Raw genomic sequence first — 22,711 nt, 5'->3', positions numbered from 1 at the left:
TCTCTTAGAGAGACGACATAATTTCGCCATGTTGTCGCCGCCGAAATGAATCAATCATAAAAGAGATTGATTGACAACGACGACACAATTTCGCCATGTCGTCGTCCTCGTCGCCATTGATGCCAACAAATCCAATCAATCATATTTCTAACGTATATATATATTATTTATTCTTTTTTTATCTCTCTTCCTCCAACCAACTCGTGTTTGACCTGGCAGGTCAACGTGTTTAACGTAACAACATAATATAACAGGTCAAAGTAGACTGACGATGACATCGTTGACGTCGCTAATTAACTAACTACTATCTCCGTCAAATTATATTCACAGAGACAGTAGTTAATTAACTAACTCCTGAGTGTTATTAATTAACTAACTAACTAACCAACTATCTGGTAAAACGTCTAGCTAAAACAGATCTTAACAATTAATGTAATATAAAGTATTTAATATTTGTACTAAGAGTTATTTATGTTATGTATTAGTTCAGATTCATTATCAGAATAATAATATAATTCTTGACTTAATTGAATAGTAGTAAAGTAATTAATTATTAATTAGTTAATTAAATCGTACTTACTTACCTCACACTTCATCAACAGGTGATAGCTACATAATAATAGTTAACTAACTAATCGCGGAAGGATGCTGAGAATATTTAACTACTAATTAATCGCGGAAGGATGGATGAGGAGGAGCAAATATAACTAACTAACATAATTAATTACTACCTAATTAATTATCTCGATAAATGGGATCTTCTTACAAAATTCAATTTAAGAATTCTACACATTATTGTAAATACGAAAAGTATACATACATAATTTAAACTTAAATATATCGCAGCGTATTTACTAATTAATTAATAGTGGTAGATAATTAATTATTTAATTAATTAATTAAATCTAATATCTCTCTCTCTCTTAATATATATAAATATCGATATATATTATTTATTTATAAAACATGTGATTTTTTATTCATTCCAACGGCTGATACATAATAACATTTTACATAGTATTTGAAATTTGATGAATTCACACAAAAATGACAATACATGTTAATTTATAGCTTGATTTTTTCATATTTCTTATCAACCTTGAACATGATTAACTAACGTTGATAAGAGTTCACGTTACCGAAGCCTTTTGGAACAAATTCCGCCGCGTTAGGATTCAGACGGCTGTGAGAGCTGGTTGTTGACGCCAAGTTCACGGTACGGGAGAATTGTCGAGCGATGTCGTCCAGTTCTGGGTCGCCGAGAGAGGGCAAGATTGGCCCATTGACGACACAAAGGGATGCAGTTGTGGGTCCGGCGGAGCCATCCTCGAGCAAAGAGTCCTCGTACAAGTCCGTATAATGACTTATCAAAATGTCCTCTTCCAGTTGACGCATGATCTGGAAAAGTAAATAGAATAGTTAGGATAAGACTTGATGAGTTATCAGCAACATCGTAGATATAAGTAAATTCATTGTTAATATGCGCCATAGTTAATGTAGGATACGACGACTTAGCGCGTAAAATCGGCACATTTTAATTATTTCCATGCTCTGGGAATTTGTTTTAAAATTCTGGAGGATAAATTTTAAGAGTAGGGAGTTGCCAATTTTGTAAAAATATACACTCCAGATTTTGAAGGAGGAGATCTCAAGTTTAAGAAGCCTTCAGAAACATTGGAACTCGTCGAAACTGGCTTAAAAAACTCAACGCCATTCTATTAATCAACTCACTAACTACAAATTTGTGTTTCAGAACTTCCACGGATAAATTCTACAGAATAATCAAAATTGCCACATTTCTAATAATTTCTCCCCTATAAGAATTTATTTTAAAATTCTGAAACACAATTTTGTAGTAAGTAAGTTGATTAATAGAATGGCTCTAAGTTTTTTAAGCCAGTTTCGACAAGTTCCACTTTTTCTGAAGGCTTCTTAAACTTGAAATCTCCTCTTTCAAAACCTGAAGTTAACATTTTCAAAAATTGGTGACTCCCTGCTCACAATTCATTATAAAATAAATTCCCAGACCTGAGAAATGATTACTCATTTTGACGAGAAGTCCTCCATTACATATAATTTTGTCCTCATTTTATACATATTTTTATTAACTAAAATCACCCACCTCCTGATCGTACTCTTCCATATTTTCCATCCAAAGGTAGTCAGAAAAATCGCCGTCATCCTTTTCAGCATAATCCCTCCGTGTCGATGAGGGAGAATTCATCAAATCCACGATACTTCCTCCTCCCCCAGAAGAAGATTCCGTTGTTCCGTTCGAGATTCCAGACGACGAAGTGAGGTCACCTGACCCGTTGTTTCCACCTCCACCTGCGCCTTCTTCACTTCCCCCCGCGGCCGCTGCGCCAGGTTCCCCGCCCCCCGTCTTGGTTTCTTCCGAAGCGCTCATGTTACTGTTGAATTTCATTTAGCATGCTGCAAAAAAAGAATTAATTAATTTGTGATATTTTTCGCAAATAATTTGATTCAATTCGCAAAAAAATTCCATACACAGTTTTTCTGCGTATTGCAAAATGATTGCAAATATAGGACAAAATAGATGATAAAATTTTCCTATAACTAGCTTATCTATCCGTCTTATCTTATGGCGATCATTTTTCGCAAGTTATTCTATTCAACCATCTATCATCTATTCATTCAATTCGCTAATCTTTACTACTAAAATTCCACTAGTTTCCCAGCGTATTGCAAAATAATTGCAAATATAGGACAAAATAGATGACAGAATTATCCTATAAGTAGCTTATCTATCTTGACTTATCTTACGGTGATCATTTTTCGCAAGAAATTCTACTCATCCATCCATCCAATTCACTAATCTTTTCCTAGCAAAAACTCCCCAGATACTTCCCCCCTCCCCCCATGTTTCCAACCATAAACAGATACACTTACCCAAAATAGAACCCTTTTCCTACCTTATCTGACTGTCTTATCTTACCATGAACACCAAAAATGACCATGTTTCGCAATGGATTCTATTCATCCCTCCATCCAATTCATTAATCTTTTCCCAGTAAAAATTCCCCACATCCTTCCCCCCCCATGTTTCCCCACATATACCGATACACTTACCCAAAATAGAACCCTTTTCCCACCTTATCTGCCTACCTTATCTTACCAAAAAAGACGGGCAATGAACTTACCAGCTTAAATTTGTTCAGCTCCTCTGCCTTCTCTTCACTAGATGAGTATGTAAAACACTAGAATTTTAGAAATTTCAAGATAAGGACCTGCCACCGACACCTTATCTTATCTTATGTTATCTTACCTCCTAATTTGGAACAGTTTCGAAGGTTCGAAAAAGGTGAAAATAGTGACCGACTTGATTGAAGGGACAGATTTGCGAATGGTGAATCTACTAACGTGTGGACGGTGGTGGTGGTGGTGGACGAAGAAGTGGAGCCGATTCGTGGAGAGAGAGAGGTGAATGTGGAAATTTTGCGAAAATGCGACTTCTCATCCATAGATGGCAAAAACCAACCTTTCGGAAAACGAGGAACTTGATTCAGACGAGAATAAGAAAAACCATTGACATTTGTCGCAAAATTGAGAATTTTGCGACAACATCGGGGTGGAGAGAGAGAGAGAATCGTGTCTCAAAATGGGTGATAGTTGCGAATTTTGTTGCAAAATGTCACCTTGCCCCGTCTTTAGATGGTACCTTCTTTCATGAGATTTTGTCTCAATTTGTCGTCTTGCCCTGTGTTAAGTGTTATCAATTGTGTCTCAAAGTGTGATATTGAGAATTTTGTCGCAAAATGTCACCTTGCCCCATTGCGTGAGAATTGTGTCTCAAAATTTTGCATTTTGTATTAAGATGTCATCTTCTCTGCGTAACTTGTCTCAAAATGTGTGAGTTGCGAATTTTCTCGCAAAATGTCACCCTGTCCCGTTGCGTGTCATAAAATGTTGCATTTTTTCATGAGATTTTGTCTCAATCTGTCGTCTTGCTCTGCGTTAAGTGTGATGAATTATGTATTAAAGTACGCACATATGCGAATTGTCTCAAAATGTTGCCATATTTATGAGATTTTGTCTCAAATGTAGTCCTCCTCCTTGTAAAGAATATGATGAATTGTGTCTCAAAATATGCATATATTGCGAATTTTGTCGCAAAATGTCACCTATAGTCCCGTTGCGTGTCTCAAAATGTTGTCTGTTTTTTACGATGTTTTGTCTCAATTTATCGTCTCGCCGTGTTACATGGGAATTATTTGTTACATGGAATGTTTTGCATAGACAGACATGTTACACAAGAAGATCAATGTTTCATTTCACCAAATTCGATCGAAACACTGAGATTGTGTCATCGTCTAAATTAAGATTAACTCGTCTCCTATTTTTTTACGCATTGATCTTGTACATACCATTTCATTTCCATTTAAATGCTCATTTAAATTTGCATTTACTACTCATCAGAGACCGTGTGGCGTAGTAGTAAATGGGATTCAAATCAAGATTTCCGTCTCGCCGTCTACTACGTAACGTCACTTATCAGTGAAACAGGGTTTGATAAGCAAAACAAGCAAATCAAACTTTGATTGAATTGTGATAATCACACTTTGTGATGTAGGGTGTGATTTAGTTCTGTGATTTACACACCTTGTGATTTCTGTGGTATTACTGGTGGGAAAGGTGAGACAACTTGTTTAAAACACATCCTAGCCCAATACCAACTTGGTGTGTTTGGATTCAGCACGAAATTCCGAGCATTTAATAAGTTCCATTTTGCATTTGATTTATTTAGTAAAGATCAAACTTTAATAAACAGGTAAAAAACAGGTCTGAAACAGGTATGAATATGTTCAGAAAATTCGAATATCAAGCTAGTCTTATTTAAAACGCGAAATTAGTTTCATTTTGCCTCATAACCCCACAAACCACATGGTTAACAAACATCACATAAAATCACATAAAATCACATAAAATCACATCCCATGTACCATCATTTTCCAGACCCCACATTTCAAGGACCGCTTTACTCTACATTACGTTACATAAACCCCTATTTTTACATACATACATTCTTACTACGAAGAAAGAACAAAGAATTAACATAAAAATCTCATTCTCTCCAATCCCACTGCTCCACTGCTGTTACTCCGTCTGAAAACAAAGCGTGCCTATGCAATTCTTCATTGTTTGTTATGTTATCATTCCCCCAAATAAAACCGTACACAAAGCAAAATACGCAACGCATCGCAATCCAATCCAATCTTCTCACAAACAAATCCCCGTCTCTTCTTCTGCAATGTTTTTAGCTGACGACGACATCGTCGACGTTCCGTGGTCATCCAGCCTGTCCGTTTCGAAACGGTGTAACCTCTTGGCTTCCGAAGTGCAAGGGTACAGTCGACACGGACGCTCTCTCCGCATCGGGGGCCGCGCTGGTTGGATCCGTCGAGGTGGTGGTGTGACAGATCAGCTGGCCAAGCCTGCCAGGACCACCCTGTGCAGGGGGAATGTCGCCTTATCATAAGGTTATCAAAATCCCCCCATTTTTCCCCTCTGAGAACTTATTTTACAATTCTTCTCCAACAAATACTCACTGTTTTTGATTGATGGAATGACGCCCAGTTTTTTACCCGGGGTTTCGATAAGCCCCAATTTTCCTGGGGTTATCGAGCCCTACATTGATACCCTTTTTTCGTCCCCATCACTCCTGCACGGCCCTTTCCCTATGTTGTTGTTGTCATCATCGAACTGACTCTCTTTTACTTCGCAGTCACTGCACTCTCGCTCCTCATACGCAGCAAGACAGACGGACGGAAAAGTTGCTCCTCAGCAAGCAAAGTTACGAAAAAACACAATTTTACTCAGCCCCCCGAAACCACCCCCACTTTTTGTGAAAGGATTCTTTGTCAAGATAACCCTACAAGATGACCACTACGCCAAAGTCGATCGGGGACGATAGCCTGGCTGGTAAGCAAGTTATTTTATTTTGAGAAAAGGCAAAACTGCGCAGTTTAGAAGGGAAATGATTCTCTTTGTTAGCAAACCCCCCACCAAAAAGGGGGGGGGCAGGAGGGGGTACCAATTTTACGGAAAATGAAGGCAAGAGTGTAGTAAATTTCCTGGAAATTTTGTTAGGCAAAACTGCGCAGTTTAGTTTGTTCAGGAGGGAAATGATTCTTTGTTATTAAACCCCCAACAAAAAAGGGGGGGAGGAGGTGGTACCAATTTTGCAGAAAATGAAGGCAAGAGTGTGGTAAATTTCCGAGAAATTTTATTTTGTTAGTATATTTACCTAGTTATTACTGGACACGTTTTTACGTCGTGGTTTGGCTTTTTGAGAAATGACGTAGTCTAGAAAAAGATACATCCTCCCCTCTCGAATATTTATACATATCCAGCCGTAAATATTTATTCGGTGGTGGTTTGGTTTAGTTAACTTTAGGAAGGGGAATGTTTGATGATGATGTAAGAAATAAGAAATATTTAAGGATTTATTTAGAGCGGATGGAAGATGGATGGATGAAGAAGATTAAACATTTTTTTCTTTCTTCTTGAGTCATCATCCATCATGCAGAAAGATCATGTACTTTAATTTTAAATATCATCTGTGTGACATTGCTATATGTGAGTCACGTATCTTTGTAGGTACACAGAACAAATTTATGCTGTTATTATTATTATTTAAATAGCTTAGTAGTCGGATCGGAATGATGATGATGATGATGATAATAGTGCGACTAAATATTAAAACACAATATTATATTATTATGCATACCATGTAATAATTCGCAAAAGTATTTAACTAACTTCTTTTAACTCTCTATTTACCAAACTAAAGTGTAGATATTTTGGACACGAATTATCATCATCTCATCGTCCACTACATACGTATTTAGTAAAAGATAATTCTTTTCACGTCTATTTACATACATTCATGTGAACAATGCACTTGAAAAAATTACCTCATAATTATAATTAGCAGGTCTAAATTGTTGGGGAGTCGTAGTAGATTTTTTGTTATTATTCTTGTCGAGTCATTGATCCGATTTTGTTTGTATTCATTTATGCAAATGAGTTACTAATTTTTGCAGAGTCGTGGGTCGACGTGACCGTGAACTCGGGCCGCGTCACGCCCGTGGCTGCCCTGCCGACCGTGGGATTGATAAATGGAAGCCCGATGAACAACGGGAACGGGTCGCAAGGACAATTCTCGGCACAGTTGACGGAGGAATATCTGCGATTGTTGAAGGAGGCGCAGCGTGAAAGCAACTATTCCTCGTCGAGGGTCTCGCTCGCCTCGTCGCGACGGGAAAGTCGGTGTGAATCGTGAGTAGTTATGAAATTGAGGACAGATTTGGATAATAATTGGGAATAATTTATGTGTTTATTTATAATTTTGTAGACCAAAGTCACCACCAAACAGCCCGAATAACGAGTTAGCCACGGGAGATGAAGAACTGAAAGGGATCTTTATTAATAAGGTAGGGGAATAATGAATGGATTGCAAAGAGGACGACTTATCAAGTAAGATAAGGGTCATACAGTGGAATTTGGAAGACATTTACGATCAACGTATTTATGAAATATTTCCCTATGTATGTAAAAATGTAAATCATTTACATAAACAAATGTCATTCGTTGTAGAACAATAACTGCAAATTTTAGTTCTCTGTTCGAATTAAGAACCCATAAAGTTTCACAGTTGTGCCTTATCAAAACTAAAAATTAGATAGTTATGTATGTGCCATATGATTTAAAACATGTCTCCTTCTTTTCCACAGGACGCCTCAGAGAAGGAATGGCTCATGTCTTTCTGGACTGCATCAAAGTATGAAAAATTACATACTGTTCACTGTTGTGAAACAAATCAGAAATCACCAGAACTGATGTTATCTTGAATTTATTGATTGTGTTTTGATTTGAAAAGCAGTATATAACTTTACACGCTGCTGGTCAGATCAATACACAATCAAAAACTTCATTAATTCATAATCATAAATTTGTTTAACTTCGAAAGTAACTAACTAATTCCTTCTTCTTCTCTCTCTTCCTCAGGGGGAAGGCCAAGTTGAGCCTTCGTCACACCAAGTGCGGGGGGAAAGGGTTATTCTCACGGGACGTCATGTTTACCCTTTTCCTCTCAAATTTACTCTCACTATTGCTCGGAGCTGGGATAGGGTATGAAAAAACTGTTCAAATTTTCCCCATAAATCTTCTTAACTAACTTATCATCTCATTGATCTTATCATCTCATCTTATCATTTCAGATTATGGTTTAGTAAGCGGCCAACATCCGTGATCTCGCAGCTATCTCTCAACTAGCAATGCACACACACACACATCCCCCCGACTGGAAACTGGAACTGGAACTGTATCTCGACAAAGAAAACTGGGAGCAAAACACACGAGTATGAATGCAGCGTTATTTTTATATCTGCAAAAAAAACAAGAACGTTACGTCATAATTTTATTTTGACTGACTGACATTTTCAGAATTTTTCAATTAGCCACTTTAGAAACTTTAGAAGAAGATTACACTTTTTCAAAATTCGTCTTTTTAACGTTCCCAATTTTAACAATGTTCTACCATTTGTATTTTTTTAGGTGATTTCATACCAATTATTCCATTCTAGTTAGAATTTTGTTTAGTCTTTGAATACAATTTTATCCCCGTGTGTGCCGAAATCGTAAATGAAAGTTAATTAGTCCTTGATTTTTTGAGATTTATCAGGGTTTTAGACAAGAAAATTGTTAAACTAACATTTTTATAGCATAGTTTCAACGTAATATCAATATGTAAATAATCCAAAAATCTCGTACCTTTTGATAACATGATGAAAATTACCAGACTGAACACAAAATTTGGCTGACCGGACCGATAAAACCCCAAAAATACCCGTTACCTTAAACAAAAAACCCGTGCTTTTTAGTCTTTTACATACATAGTAATCAACCCACAGTGGGGGGCGGAAGTTGGGGGGGGGGAGGAGATTAACATTGCGAGATAGGAGGAGTATTAACATGGGAAAGATAGGATTCCCCCCCCCACTTCCGTCCCCACTGGACTAATCAATGTCCAAAAAGTTACCGTAAATACTGTAATTTGCGCCCAATCCACGACCTGAACGATTATTAATAGTTTTAGTATCCGACTCGCATAACGTAACGTAATTAATTAATTAATTAATTAAATTTAATATCTAGTTTCCTAGTTTGTTTTTCCATGTCAGGTGCCGTGCAATGTGAACCGAGTGTTACATATAAATAAGAGATTGAGAGTATTATTTCTGTGTTATGCTAATTTTTACGTAAGAAATAAATATGCATATCGATCGACATACATACATATGTAAATGTAATTGCTTTACATAAATATATATGTTGCGCGCACTGTTATTGCTTTAATTATTTATTAATTAATTTGTAATTATAATTACATGCAGAACACGGAATACTTATAAATGTGACGCTGACGACGACGCAGTTCCGACAATATTATAATTGTTATCAATTAATGATAACTTCTTATCATTATTAAACCGTTGTAGGAATTTTTTGGGTACTAAAAAAACATACATACGTATAAAAATAATACTGATTTTGTAACTTGTCTTTTTTGGTTTTGTGATGATGTTATTGACTTTGCTATTTAATAAAATGTGAACGAATGAATTTCAAAAAATGTGTATTTGTTATATTTTATTACGTTATTTGGTGGATTGCATTATGTAGAAATTTTTGAAACATTTTTTCATGCAATTATTATTTTACAAATTTTGATGTTGTTTTCGGATAATTATGAATGACCTGAATTGTTGTCCAATTAGTTAGTTAAATGCACTGTTTTTAATGTGATATCATTTCATTAGGTGATTTGCATAATGCAATTTGCATTGTGTAAAGTTGTGGAAATTTTTAAAGCATTTTTTTTTCATTTTAAAGTATTTTGTAAATTTTTGTGGCCCTTTTTATCATAAAAATATGAACTTTGACATAAAATTCATGTACTAAATAATTCGTTAAATGAGTTTAAAAGAATGCTGATCATCATCATCTCATTTGGTGAATTGCATTGTGCTTTGAAACTCTTTTCATCCAATTATTTGAAAAAAGATGTCATTTTTAGCAAATTTTGTACAATTAGTTAAATATTGTCGAGTGTCTACTTACTCTAAAAAAAGTCTCATTTTTGAACCAAGTTTCTCAAAAAGTGCACGTTGCGTTACGCAGCTTGCGTAACGAGGTCGATAGCGACTTCTGCATGCATTTGCATAAACCACAACCAACCAGCAGACCACGAGGTCAGAGTGCAGAGTCCCTCCACTCAAGCCATACCATTACTTAATTTTTTATGATGATCTAATTTCAAAAATTCATAATTTAAATTTTTTTTAAATTTCTAAATCCTATATTTTTCCATCATAAAACCAGCCAGCCACACCGGGCTGAGAGTTCATGCAATTTTATTTTCATCGTCTGCCTCCAGCACCCATTTACTTTATTATTTCGAAATTTCATATTTTAATATTTTTCAAAAATTTCTTGTTGTGAGTCATTTAATTCTAAAAAAACAGTTCCAACAAGCCATCATCACACTATTCATTTTTTTTACTCCGTCATCTTGCTCCGTTGATTTTAATGATAATTTATATTTCGAAAGTTCCTGATCTTAGTTTGAAATTTTAAAATGCCTAAGAAGCCCTTTAGAGTTGCCCCCATGGCGCTGCCAAGGTTGATGACGATTAAGGAGGAGGAGGAAGAAGAAGAAGGGGGGAAACCTCGGGGGAGACCGGTTTTTGATTGGGATCCAACCAAACCCGTAGCAAATCATTATTTTTTTTATGAAATTTCAATTTTTATATCATCCCTTATCAATCATGTTATCATTTTATGAATCAATTTTCTTTCCAGCTTCCGCCTGCCGAGGTAAGTGAAATTTTCCTACCCAGTGGCCGCGGATGGGTGTGGTGAGATCTTAACATTGTGGGATAGGGAAGGGTTGACGATGGGGATTGTCCCCACGCTTCCGCGGCCCCTGGTCATGAAATTGGAGGGGTGGTTGACTTACTTATCAAAAGATAAGATCCCCTATTTTTCCCTGTATTTTCCCCCACCGCCTTAATTTCCATGGGGGGACCAGAGTTAGTTAAATCCACAAAAAGACTAGAATATATTTACATCTAGAAGACAACAGTCGTTCGAAAACACGTGTTTTCTGAGCACATGTTACTCGAGCAGAACAGAGAGAGACAAAATGTGTAGTGGTTTTTCCCTAAAATTTGACGTGGTGAGGCGGTCTGGTTTCTGTGCTCGAGCATTACTAGGCTCTAGCAATACTAAAATTGTACTGTGGGGGGGAGGGGGGGAGGGGTAAGTGGCCGTGGGGACGTTAACATTGCAGGATAGGGGAAGGAGGGGTTTATATAGCATGGGCAGATGATGGGGCATCGAATAACATCCACTAGTAGTCTTATCCCCCTAGAAATATAATCCCCCCTCAAAATTCTCTCCCCCCCCTTCCCCCTCTCAATTTACCCCCATCTAACTTATCATACCTCTATTTCTCTCCCCAGATCCAGTTAAAATTGGACCCCAACCTCACCAAAGTCTTGCCCCACGAATATGGCAAGTCACGCCTATGCTCTTGCTGTTTTCTTCCCCTCCTGGGAAACCAATGTCGTCGTCTGGGATGGGCAGGCCGCCGGGTAAGCGCTTATCATCAAAGACGTCGTCCAACTCCCGTCCCTCCCTTTCCACTCCCGATCGGCACCGGACGTCCGAAGCCACCACCCCGTCCCCCCGGCCATCAAGAAGACGACACCGCCTTTGCCCTCATGACCACCGAGATCCACGGGCTTATCGATAAAATGATCGCTGAATCGGAGAAGGACGACGATATCCTCGAGTTTAATCGATTATCGAGAGAAATAGACTGGCTGGTGACCCAAATGCGGCCGGCGCCCCGAGTCGCGTCGCCAATTCCGGAGGACCTCAACGCCATCGGCGTCTTCGTCAATGCGGCGAATGCCATTTTTCATAAAATAATGTTCCTAAGAGCACAAGGGATAAGTGAGGACTCGGTAAGAAGAAAAATATGTTGATAAGTTAGACACTGATAACTTTATAAAATCTGTGACCTTTCTTTTGTATATACCTTAGATTTTCAACCTGGTTTATAACACGGAAGATTCCGCCGCTGACAAGAGCAATTAAAATGATGCATCGTTAGTAAATTGTAGGTAGTAAGTAATTAATAGAGTAGTTAGTAAATTGAGGACAGATTCGTGAAATAATTGGTGCTTTTATTTACATAATTTTTAGACCAAGAAGTCACAAAACAGTGCGAACAACGAATGGCCACGGGGGATGAAGAAGTTTTGAAGATTGTCGCCCTTGATTTGATTAGAATTTTACCAAATTTTAGCGTTCGTGAGTAGTTAATTTGTAACTTGATAGATTTTGTAAACAATAATTGGGGAATAATTCGCATTTATTTACATAATCTTTTAGACTAATGTCGTCACCAAACAGTCCGAGTAACGAGTTGACCACGGGGGATCAAGAGTTGAAGGGGAATCTTTATCGATAAAGTAGGAGGATAATGAAAGACAAGCAAAGAAACGAAACACTACGAATTAATTCCCATCATTCAATTTTAACTAATCAGCTTATCGCATCTTATCATTTCAGATTATGGTTTAGACTAAACCGTTTAGTAAGAAGCGGTCAACAGCTATCTCTCATCTCAACTACCAATGCACACATAGCCCCGACCGGAAACCGGAACTGGAACTGTATCTCGACAAAGAAAACTGGGAGCAACACACACGAGTATGAATGATGCTTTATTTTTATATCAGCAAAAAAAACAACAACGTTACATCATAATTTTATTTTGATTTTCAAGAATTTTTAGTAGCTACAGAAAAACTCTTGTTCAAAATTTGACTTTTTAACCTTCCCAATTACCATTTTAGGTGGTCGTGTTACGTACATACATGTGATTTCATACCAATTATTCCATTCTAGTTAGAATTTTGTTTAGTCTTTGAATACAATTTATCCCCGTGTGTGCCGAAATCGTAAATGAATTGTAATTAGTCCTTAATTTTTTGAGATTTATCAGGGTTTTTAAGAAGAAAATTGTTAAACTAACATTTTTATAGCATAGTTTCAACATAATATCAATATGTAAATAATCCAAAAATCTCGTACCTTTTGATACATGATGAAAATTACGAGACTGAACACAAAATTTGGCTGACCGGTTAAATTAGTTAAATTATTAGTTTTTAAATGGTGATCATCATTTGATTTAGTGAGTTGCATTCTATGTAAATAGTTGTAAATTTGTTTAACGTTTTTTCATATAATTATTTTATTTTGTAAATTTTGGGGTAATTTTTATATAGAAAATGTAACTTTGTGTACGATTAATTAGTTAAATTAATTAAAAATAAGTGGGGATGATGTTTTCATTCAGTGAATTAAATTGTGTATAAAGTTGTGTAAATTTTTAAAACCTTTCTTCATTAAATTATCTTAAAACAACGATGTTAATTCCCGTGCCATTTCTATTTACCTTAAAAATGTGAACTTTGACCTAAATTAATGAAACAATTAGTTAAATATTGTCGAGACTAGACGTTCACAAAAGGTGTAAACTTGTATCAATTTTTAAACCTATTTTTCATCCAATTACAGATACATATTTTCAAGTATTTTGTAAAGTTTGGTGTCATTTTTAGCTGCTTTAACTTTAACCTAAATTCGTGTACAATTAGTTAAATATTTTCGAATCTAGTCACTCTCTCATTAAAATCTCATTTTTGAACTATATTTTCCTACATTTCTCAAAAAATTGGAGCCGTTGCCATGGAGACTTCTACATTTATGTATTTGCATAAAATAAAGCCATCCATCCATCCATCCATCAGCAGCAGTCAGTAGCAGATCACTCTTCTACTCGGCAGGTCAAGGCAGCTCTCCGCTCCTACATCATTACTTAATTATTATCATTCATTTAATTTCAAAAGTTTCCTAATTTCCATTTTTTCAAAATTTCCTAACAGCGAGTCATATATTTCCAGCAGAAACCAGCAGAACACCGGCACCGGCCACCACCAGCCATCACCGGGTACAATTATTATTTTTTTCATCCGACTGCCTCCCCTCCAGCAGCAACTTTAACTTAATTTTATTTAATTATCCTTTAATTTCCAAAGTTTCCTATTTCCCTATTTTCAAAATTTCCTAACTGCGGGTCATATATTTCCAGCAGAAAACCGTCACCGGCCACCACCACCACCGGGCTGAGCTGAGAGTGCAATTTTATTTTCTTCAGTCTGCCTCCATCTCCGCTCCAGCAACAACATTAACTTTTTTTTACTTCATTCTTTCAAAAGTTCCCAATTCTTTTAAAATTTTCAAAATTTAGTCCTATATTTCCATAAAAACAACAGCCACCAGCCACCCTCACCGGGGCGAGAGTTCAATCATTTTCCCTCTGCCTTCAGCAGGAAGGAGATTAATTAATTTAATTCCTTTATTTCCGAAGTTCCCGTTTTTTCCAAAATTCATCATAATGCTCAGGAGGCCTAAAAAAGTGGCTCCGATGGCGATCCCCCAGTTGACCACGATTGAGGAGGAAGACAACGAGGAGAAACCTTATAGGGGGCCGGTTTTGGATTGGTCAAATGTGCCCCTGCCGGTAAACAAAAATCATTATTTTTTTGATGAAATTTCAATTTTTATGTCATCCCTTATCAATCATGTTATCATTTTATGAATCAATTTTCTTTCCAGGAAGCTCCGATAGACTGGGTAAGCCAAATTGTACTTATTTGTGCCCCCTCTGAATAGTCGAGAGGTCATTAACCTTGTAGGATAGGGAAGGGACGGGTTTATATAAATTGTATGGGCAGATGGTTGGTGGGGACATGTCGAATACCAAAGGGGGCATTGTTATTGTACGATGGGGATTGTCCCTCTGTCTGGTCATAAATTGCAGGGGTCGTTGACCCATAAATAAATAAGATCCCCTATTTTAACCTGTATTTTCACCCACCGCCTTAATTTCCAGCGGGGCACCAGAGTTAGTTAAATCCACAAAAAGACTAGAATATATTTACATCTAGAAGACAACAGTCGTTCGAAAACACGTGTTTTCTGAGCACATGTTACTCGAGCAGAACAGAGAGAGACAAAATGTGTAGTGGTTTTTCCCTAAAATTTGACGTGGTGAGGCGGTCTGGTTTCTGTGTTTTCGAGCATTACCACGCTCGAACAGTGGGCGTGGAAGGTGTGGGGACATTAACATTATAATATGCGAGGGGCGGGGTTATAAAATAGGGACATCGACCAACCATGAGGAGACATTGTTCCTCCGTCCCCCTACAAATATAACCCCTGCCCTCTACCCTGTAACCAAGTCCTTCCCCCTCAATTACTTATCCCAAATCTAATCTAATTTCTCTCTTTTCCTTTCCAGTTCAGTTTCAGATTCGGCTTCGACCGCAAATACCCCCATCCCAACGGATATACGGGCCGTATCGTGCCTGGCATCATAGAAGCACGTCGAGCCACCATCCCCTTCATTGGGGCCAAACGTCGCAGTTACGGTCGAGGAAGGTTGCCCCCCTGGGTTTGCCCTTTCCATCGGCAACGACGACGACAAGGAAGTCCACGCCCAAAGGAAGACGAACCACCCCCATCATACCCCGTGCATCCTCAATCATACCCCGTGCGTCCCCCAACATCATCCTCCGTCCGTCCCGGATCATCCGCCTCCGTCCGTCCCGGATCATCCGCCTCCGTCCGTCCCGGATCATCCGCCTCCGTCCGTCCCTCATCATCATCCTCCGTCCGTCCCCCAACATCATCCTCCGTCCGTCCCGGATCATCATCCTCCCTCCGTCCCCCATCATCTCCCGCCCGTCCCGGATCATCATCCTCCCTCCGTCACCCAACATCCCCCGTCCGTCCCGGATCATGCTCCATCAGTCCCCGTCCACCCCAACCCCCGATCGGCACCCAACGCCCGAAACCACCCCGTCCCCCCGGCCATGAAGAGGACGACAAAGCCTTTGCCCTAATGACCACCGAGATCCACGGGCTTATCGATAACATGATCGCTGAATCGGAGAAGGACGACGATATCGAAGAGTTTAACAGCTTATCGGCGGAAATTGATGGTCTCGTCAAAACCATGGCACCACCACTCACACCTCCACCCACCCCAGCGCCGCCACCATCGCTCGCGCCACCATCGCCGCCATCAGAACCGGAGGATTCGCGTGATGTCTTTAACATCCTTGCGAACACGGTTAACGAATTCGTCGCGCAAGTTATGCTTTCAAGGGAAAAAGGGGTTAGAAAAATGGTAAGAAAGAGAGCTTCGTAACTTTGTAAAATCTCTGCGTTTTTTTGTATCATAATTTTACAAACAAAATTAAGAAATTTCCTTGATTTGTAACTTTGCAAAAATTTGTGAAATAATTTTCCTTCGAAATAGTTCTAGAATTTTGTAAAAGTTTATAACTTTACGGAATTTACGAGTTTTACAATGTTACGAAGGACAGTGTGAATGAATTATTCATATTTTTACCGGCATGATATTTAATTCTATTAATTTATTTCTTTCAGTATGAAGTGTTTGATGTAATGAGTCGAGGCAAACGGGATGAAATGGTCCGCATAATTGAATTTCTGAATGGCGACTTGCCTGGATATTTGCATTTGAAGGATGGAATTCCGAGCACAATTGGGGGTCCCGATGTTCCCAACGAACTCGCCCCAGTCGGACCAAAAACAGATCCAATTGGTAAGGATTTTCATATTTTCACCTGTAAAACTCGATGACTCGTGGTGAAAATCAGCAAATTTATAATCATTTCTCCCCTCTGGGAATTTATTTTAAAATTCTGGACGACAAATTTGTAGTCAGTGAGCTGATTGATGGAATGGCGGTGAGTTTTTTGAGCTAGTTTCGAACAGGTCCAATTTTTCTGAAGGCTTCTTAAACTTGAGATCTCCTCCTTCAAAAAGTGGCGGAGGAGATCTCAAGTTTTTACCGAGAAACCTTCAGAAACATTAGAACTCATCGAAACTGGCTCAAAAAACTCACCGCCATTCCATCAATCAACTCACTGACTACAAATTCGTCATCCAGAAACTTAAAATAAATTCCCAGAGCGGAGAAATCATTAAAAATGTGCTGATTTTGATCATGTTTCATTAAGTCAAGTTGTTCCTTTTGCCCACATAATCAAAGAAAGTCATATATTTCACCTTATTTTACACTAATTATAAAAATCTTGTTACTATTTCTTCAGAAAAATGGGAGCAGATGTTCATCGAATGGATTCACCTTTTCTCCAAGGAAGGAACGCCGACCGATTCGACCAAACCATTCCGCCTGTTCGTGCATGATCTCAGCCACGAAAAAATCTTTGCGGACGACGAGACTCTCACGTCCTTCTTAACATTCTGCGTCAAGTTGTGTATCAAGGAAATGTACAAAGTGGCAGAGGTGAGCAATTAATGGATAAATATTATATTATATTGGGTCAAAATGGGCTAGGGTTTGCACTTCCGGGGCCGTTACGAATACAAAAAGACGAAAATTTCTTCGAAAATATTCTAGTTTTGTCAAAAACCCAACTTTTTATCTGTGTCAAGACACTTAACAAGTTTACAAAAATTTGGGACCTAATTTCCCTTCGAAATATCAGTAAAATTTTGTAACAAATTTAAAATGTTACCAAGGCCTGCGTGAATTCTGTCATTGTTTTCACGATTTTTAAAAAAAATGTCATATTTTGACATCGATAAAGAGCTAATTTCTTCATAAAACGTATATTTTCGATCGACTGCTGCCCTCTCGATGTAAATTCTCGTCTTTTTGTATCTCCAAAACCCCCACAAAGCTAACCTCTGACCTCAAAATGCGTCTATTTTGACCCAGTATTTTAACAAAGTTTATATTACTAACTCTTTTTTTCTTTGTTCCGCAGGCGGCCTCCCCCTGGAAACCGCCCGACAAGGTGAAATTATACTACTGTGTCGACGCCTTGGCTCGTTTAGTCGCCTTGCTGATCAAACATATCGGTGCTAAACCAAAATGGTGCCCCACAACGAGACTTATCTTGCTCCGGAAATTCCTCGGAATCTTGGCGACATTATTGCTCGAAGAGGCCAAGAATAAAAAAACTTTTCAGCAGCTTGTCTTTCATCGAATGCTTGTCATGTTGCTCCAGGACTTGATTAAAGACCCGAAATTTAACTGGATTCAGAAGCAGGTTGTTATACATATTTTTTGTCGATAAGTTTCTCGAATTCATCCCTTAAAAAAATTCCTATCAACTTAACCCCCCTCTTTTTCCAGTTTCTCTACGAATTTGGCTACATCCTCCACATCCTCGAACCCAGCACGGTCCCTGGATTCGTCTACTCTTGGATGGAGATCGTCGGCAATCGAAACTTCTACAGCTTAATGCTTCAAGATGATCATCGCGCCCTTGCAATTTATTACCAACTGATTTACGACCTTCTCATATTCGTGCGCCCATTCCTGCGCAGCGCCGATCTCCACAAACAGCCCGGCACCACCCTGTACCGCGGCACGAGGAAGCTCTTTTTACAAATGTTTCACGAACATGTCGAATTCTTAACGCTGTTTTCGTACCATTTTCTCACCCACATCCCGCCCAATTGTATGCAATTGAGGAACATTGTCCTCTCCGCGGCTCCGCGACGAATCCCGCTGCCCGATCCGTTTACCACGAGTGTAAAATTCAAAGAGCTCAAGGACGCGACAGGGACACCGCAGGTTTTGCTCGAAGTTGGCAAAACGCTTCACCGGATACGTGCCCGTGCGCCCTTGATGAAATATTTAAGAACACGGGAACCTAGCGACTTCCGGAGCCGACTACTTTGGTGTTTGGAGGTAAGGTGGGGGCACTATTTTTTGGGGGGTGTATGTAACCCCTCCCCCCCCCCAAATCCATACCCTGAGCTCAAAAATAATTGCATTTTTCTCTTCCCCACAGCAAAAGGACGACGATGGGAAGCGATACGGCGCAAAAATGATTAACGCTCTGGTCGTATTTATGGGAGTATGTCACGTCTACGTGCTGCAAGACGGGGGTAAAAATGTCCGCCACATCGCCCCCTCCAAGATTGTGAAAACGCCTTTTATGAAGATCTACGAATACATGGTTCTCTACATGAAGAATGAACTCCGCTATCTTTTCGTCACGGCGTTGGTCAACCAGCTCAAATTCCCGTCCGCCTACACGCACTACTTTTACCTCGTCATCCTCCACTTGTTCAAGCACGTCCAGCGCAAGGAGAGCGTCGTCGTGCAAGTGGGTGTATATGAATTTTTTTGCATGGTTTTGATGAAAAATGGGCCAAAATTATAGCTTTTTTTTTAGACTTGTTGTTCCCAGGGCTTAATTTCCAGGGGTGGAGTTACACCTACAAAAAGATGAGAATCTACACATTGAGATGGCAGCAGTCATATGAAGAAACTAGATTTTGACCACTATGAGAAGTTATTTTCTTTAAGGAAACATGTATTTTCATGTATCTGCTGCCTTCTCGATGTAGATCCTCGTCTTTTTCTGACTGTAACAGGAAATCCAAGTGCTTTGACATATCCATAAAATATCGTGTTGAAAATAGTTGAAATTATACCCTCAAAAACTAAAATTTGTTCCCACATTTTTCCCAGGAATGCATCACCCGCGTGCTACTCGAGCGGTTGAACAAGCTGGACGATCCGCACCCTTGGGGACTTCGCGTCCTCTTCAGCGAGCTCATTAGCAACGGCGAACTCAAATTCTTGGAACAGCTCGACTCCTACGCGCCGGAAACTGCCGCCCTTTTAGACCACGTGCCTGACCCCTACATGGCCAACAAGTACACCCCAGTCCCACCCTTGTTCAAGTATGACGTCGATTTTCCAGAACTCGACGTGGAGAAAAAACAGCCAAAAAAGTGGATGAAGTAGAAGTTGTGCTGTTACTTTATGAATCTCAATTATTATCTTGTTCTTATCAATTACCGGTTTTTTCTTTCGCGTGTTATTATGTAAATTCGTGAGATTGTTGTTATCATGTAAATTCAAATTCTTGTGGTTAGTGTTATTATGTATGTAAATTGTAGGGATTGTTGTTATTATGCAAATGGAAAAGGTAGGAGGAGATCTGTTTTTATTGTTGTTATTTGATTGATCTCCAGTTTGTATTGTTTTGTTGTTCTTTTTAATTACTAGGGGTTTTATTAGCGTTTTATCATGTTAATTCTAGGGATTGGTGTTGTTATCCAAATTCTTGTGATTGAATGTTTTGTTATTATGATTAGTTCAAATTGGCGATGTGTTTGATGAAATGATTTAATTTTTTTATAATGGTCTCACTGTATTAACTAAATTCTTGTAATTCTGATTATTAAATTGGCAAAATAGTAAAAAAAATGGAAAAAGTAGGATAAGATCTGTTTTTAGTGTAACGTAATCTCAATTTCGAATTATTTTGCTAATTGCTTTACAATTCTGGTCTTGTATAATGCAAATTCTTGTGATTCTTGTTGTTATTATTATAATTAAATAGTTCGAGGTGCCAACTTGGCGATGTGTTTGATTGAATGATTTAAGTTTTTAATAATGGTCTCATCGTATTATGTAAATTCATTGTGCTTATTAAGTTGGTACAACAGCCAAAAAAACTGGGAAAAGTAGGATAAGACCTGTTTTTAGTATTACTTAATCTTAATTTCGTATTATTTTGTCAATTGCTTTCGAATCTCAGGTTTGTATCATGGAAATTCTTGTGATTGTTGTTGTTATTACGATGATTAGTTCGTGGTGTCAAATTGGCGATTTGTTCATGGAATGGTTTAATTTTTATAATGATCTCATCGTATTAACTAAATTCTTAAGTTATTATTATTATGTTTGAAGTTCATGTAATGGGTTTGATTTTGTTGTAATTTGATGAGTTCCTGGGTGGCTAAATTGGTATCATGTTCCTAAACAATAAATCCTTCTATTATGTAAATTCTTGTCATTATGTTAACAAAACTGCCAAAAAAGTAGGATAAGACCTGTTTTGATTCTTACGTAATCTCAATATCCTATTATTTTGTTAATTGCTTTACAATTGCGGTCTTGTATTATGTAAATTCTTGTGATTTTTGTTATTATTATGATTAGTTCGTGGCGTCAATGTAACGATGTGTTCATGGAATGCTTTAATTTTTTATAATGGTCTCATTGTATTAACTAAATTGTTGTAATTATTGTTATTATGCTATCAAAACTGCCAACAAAAATGGAAAAAGTAGGATAAGACCTGCTTTTAGTATTACTTAATCTGAATTTCGTATTAATTTGTCAATTGCTTTCGAATTCTGGTCATGTTTGTGATTGTGATTGTTATTATTGTGATTTGTTCGGGTTAAATTGGCGATGTTTTCATGGAATGCTTTAATTTCTTAATCCTAGTCTCATTGTGTTATGTAAATTCTTGTACTTGTTCTTATTATGTTAACAAAACAGCCTTAAAAAATAGGAGAAGACTTGTTTTTATTGTTGGTACTTAATCTCAATTTCTATATTATTTAGTCAATTGCTTTCGAATCTCAGGTTTGTATTATGCAAATTCTCGTAACTTTTGATGTTATTATGGTTAGTTCGTGGTACTAACTTAACGATGTGTTCATGGAATGATTTAATTTCTTAATCCTAGTCTCATTGTATTATGTAAACTTTTGTAATTGTTTTTATGAAGTTGGCAAAACAGCCAAACAACTGGAAAAAGTAGGATAAGACTTGATTTTAGTATTACTTAATCTCAATTCCGTATTATTTTTCTAATTGCTTTCCAATCCGGTCTCATTGTATTATTTAAACTGTTGTAATTGTTCTTATTAAGGTGGCAAAACAGCTTTAAAAAAATAGGATAAGACCTGTTTTTATTGTTACTTAATCTCAATTTCTATATTATTTAGTCAATCGCTTTCGAATCTCAGGTTGATATTATGCAAATTTTTGTAAGTTTTGATGTTATTATGGTTAGTTCGTGGTGCTAACTTAACGATGTGTTCATGGAATGCGTTACTTTTCTATAATGGTCTCACTGTATTATGTTAATTCTTCTAAATTCTTGTTATTTTATTACGTTTGGAGTTCTTGTAATGATTTGATTATTGTTTAATTCAATGAGTTCTTGTTATCGTGTTCCTAACCAATAAATTGTTCTAGTTCGAGTTTAATTCTGTTAATAAATAAACTGTTGCTCAAACGAAACGTAACAAAGGGATGAAACCCCCTCAAAAATGTTCCCATTCTATTCATTATCTCGCATTTCCCAACAAAATCTTAACTGTAGGCGAGAATCCGGCACACCTACCGGGGTCAAAATAGCACCCACACGAGTTACATGACATTCTAGATTGTAAGTAATAATTAAGTAATTAATTACTACTAAGAACTGCTGCATTTTTTGCACTAAAACCCACAAGATCTTTTTGTTTCTAGAACATGACACTCATTGATCATTATCATTGTTCAATGAACTTTACGTTGCATGCATTTTCGAAACGGCATGGCCTTGTTGATGACCTGACCACGATGGTGATCAATAAGATCTTGAGAATAGTAACACTCAACGAGACACTCTAAGAGCGATGATAACCGGAATAATCACCGTCACAAAGATAATCATGAATCCAA

At 37.8% G+C, this 22,711-nt stretch overlaps 3 protein-coding genes and 1 long non-coding RNA gene across 5 annotated transcripts; 3 read left to right on the top strand and 1 right to left on the bottom strand.

Annotated features, from left to right (window-relative positions):
* Window positions 1-144: 144 nt before the first annotated feature.
* On the bottom strand, window positions 145-3,441 carry LOC110856772 (polyadenylate-binding protein-interacting protein 2). 2 transcript variants are annotated; one of them, XM_022105317.2, is made up of 4 exons: window positions 3,287-3,441; window positions 3,162-3,218; window positions 2,123-2,433; window positions 145-1,398 (listed from the first exon to the last, which is right to left on the bottom strand). In XM_022105317.2, the coding sequence occupies exons 3-4, from the start codon at window positions 2,423-2,425 to the stop codon at window positions 1,114-1,116; spliced, it is 588 nt and encodes a 195-aa protein (XP_021961009.1). In that variant the 5' UTR covers window positions 2,426-2,433; window positions 3,162-3,218; window positions 3,287-3,441; the 3' UTR covers window positions 145-1,113. The 2 variants fall into 2 exon arrangements, with proteins under 2 accessions (XP_021961009.1, XP_021961010.1); XM_022105318.2 differs by having other exon boundaries at window positions 3,162-3,198; window positions 3,287-3,413.
* Window positions 3,442-5,743: 2,302 nt separating this feature from the next.
* Window positions 5,744-9,655, top strand: LOC110857005. Its single transcript, XM_022105601.2, has 6 exons — window positions 5,744-5,940; window positions 7,065-7,299; window positions 7,376-7,454; window positions 7,755-7,801; window positions 8,029-8,151; window positions 8,241-9,655. Exons 1-6 carry the CDS (start codon window positions 5,898-5,900, stop codon window positions 8,293-8,295), a joined length of 582 nt encoding a protein of 193 aa, XP_021961293.1. The 5' UTR covers window positions 5,744-5,897; the 3' UTR covers window positions 8,296-9,655.
* Window positions 9,656-10,276: 621 nt separating this feature from the next.
* On the top strand, window positions 10,277-13,432 carry LOC118437924. Its single transcript, XR_004836482.1, has 6 exons — window positions 10,277-10,899; window positions 11,547-12,053; window positions 12,133-12,208; window positions 12,295-12,402; window positions 12,484-12,563; window positions 12,664-13,432. It is a non-coding gene; the product is annotated as an uncharacterized LOC118437924 (long non-coding RNA).
* A 479-nt stretch (window positions 13,433-13,911) lies between these two features.
* LOC118437934 (CCR4-NOT transcription complex subunit 1-like) lies at window positions 13,912-22,310 on the top strand. The gene is made up of 11 exons (XM_035857493.1): window positions 13,912-13,946; window positions 14,046-14,110; window positions 14,252-14,683; window positions 14,779-14,796; window positions 15,464-16,354; window positions 16,618-16,795; window positions 17,307-17,503; window positions 17,988-18,272; window positions 18,359-18,919; window positions 19,023-19,340; window positions 19,709-22,310. Exons 3-11 carry the CDS (start codon window positions 14,558-14,560, stop codon window positions 19,985-19,987), a joined length of 2,853 nt encoding a protein of 950 aa, XP_035713386.1. The 5' UTR covers window positions 13,912-13,946; window positions 14,046-14,110; window positions 14,252-14,557; the 3' UTR covers window positions 19,988-22,310.
* The last annotated feature ends 401 nt before the right edge of the window (window positions 22,311-22,711 follow it).

The sequence above is a fragment of the Folsomia candida genome, unplaced genomic scaffold, assembly GCF_002217175.1.
Source record: "Folsomia candida strain VU population unplaced genomic scaffold, ASM221717v1 Fcan01_Sc017, whole genome shotgun sequence".
Lineage (NCBI taxonomy): Eukaryota > Metazoa > Arthropoda > Collembola > Entomobryomorpha > Isotomidae > Folsomia > Folsomia candida.
This window is presented reverse-complemented; position numbering and strand designations above follow the sequence as displayed.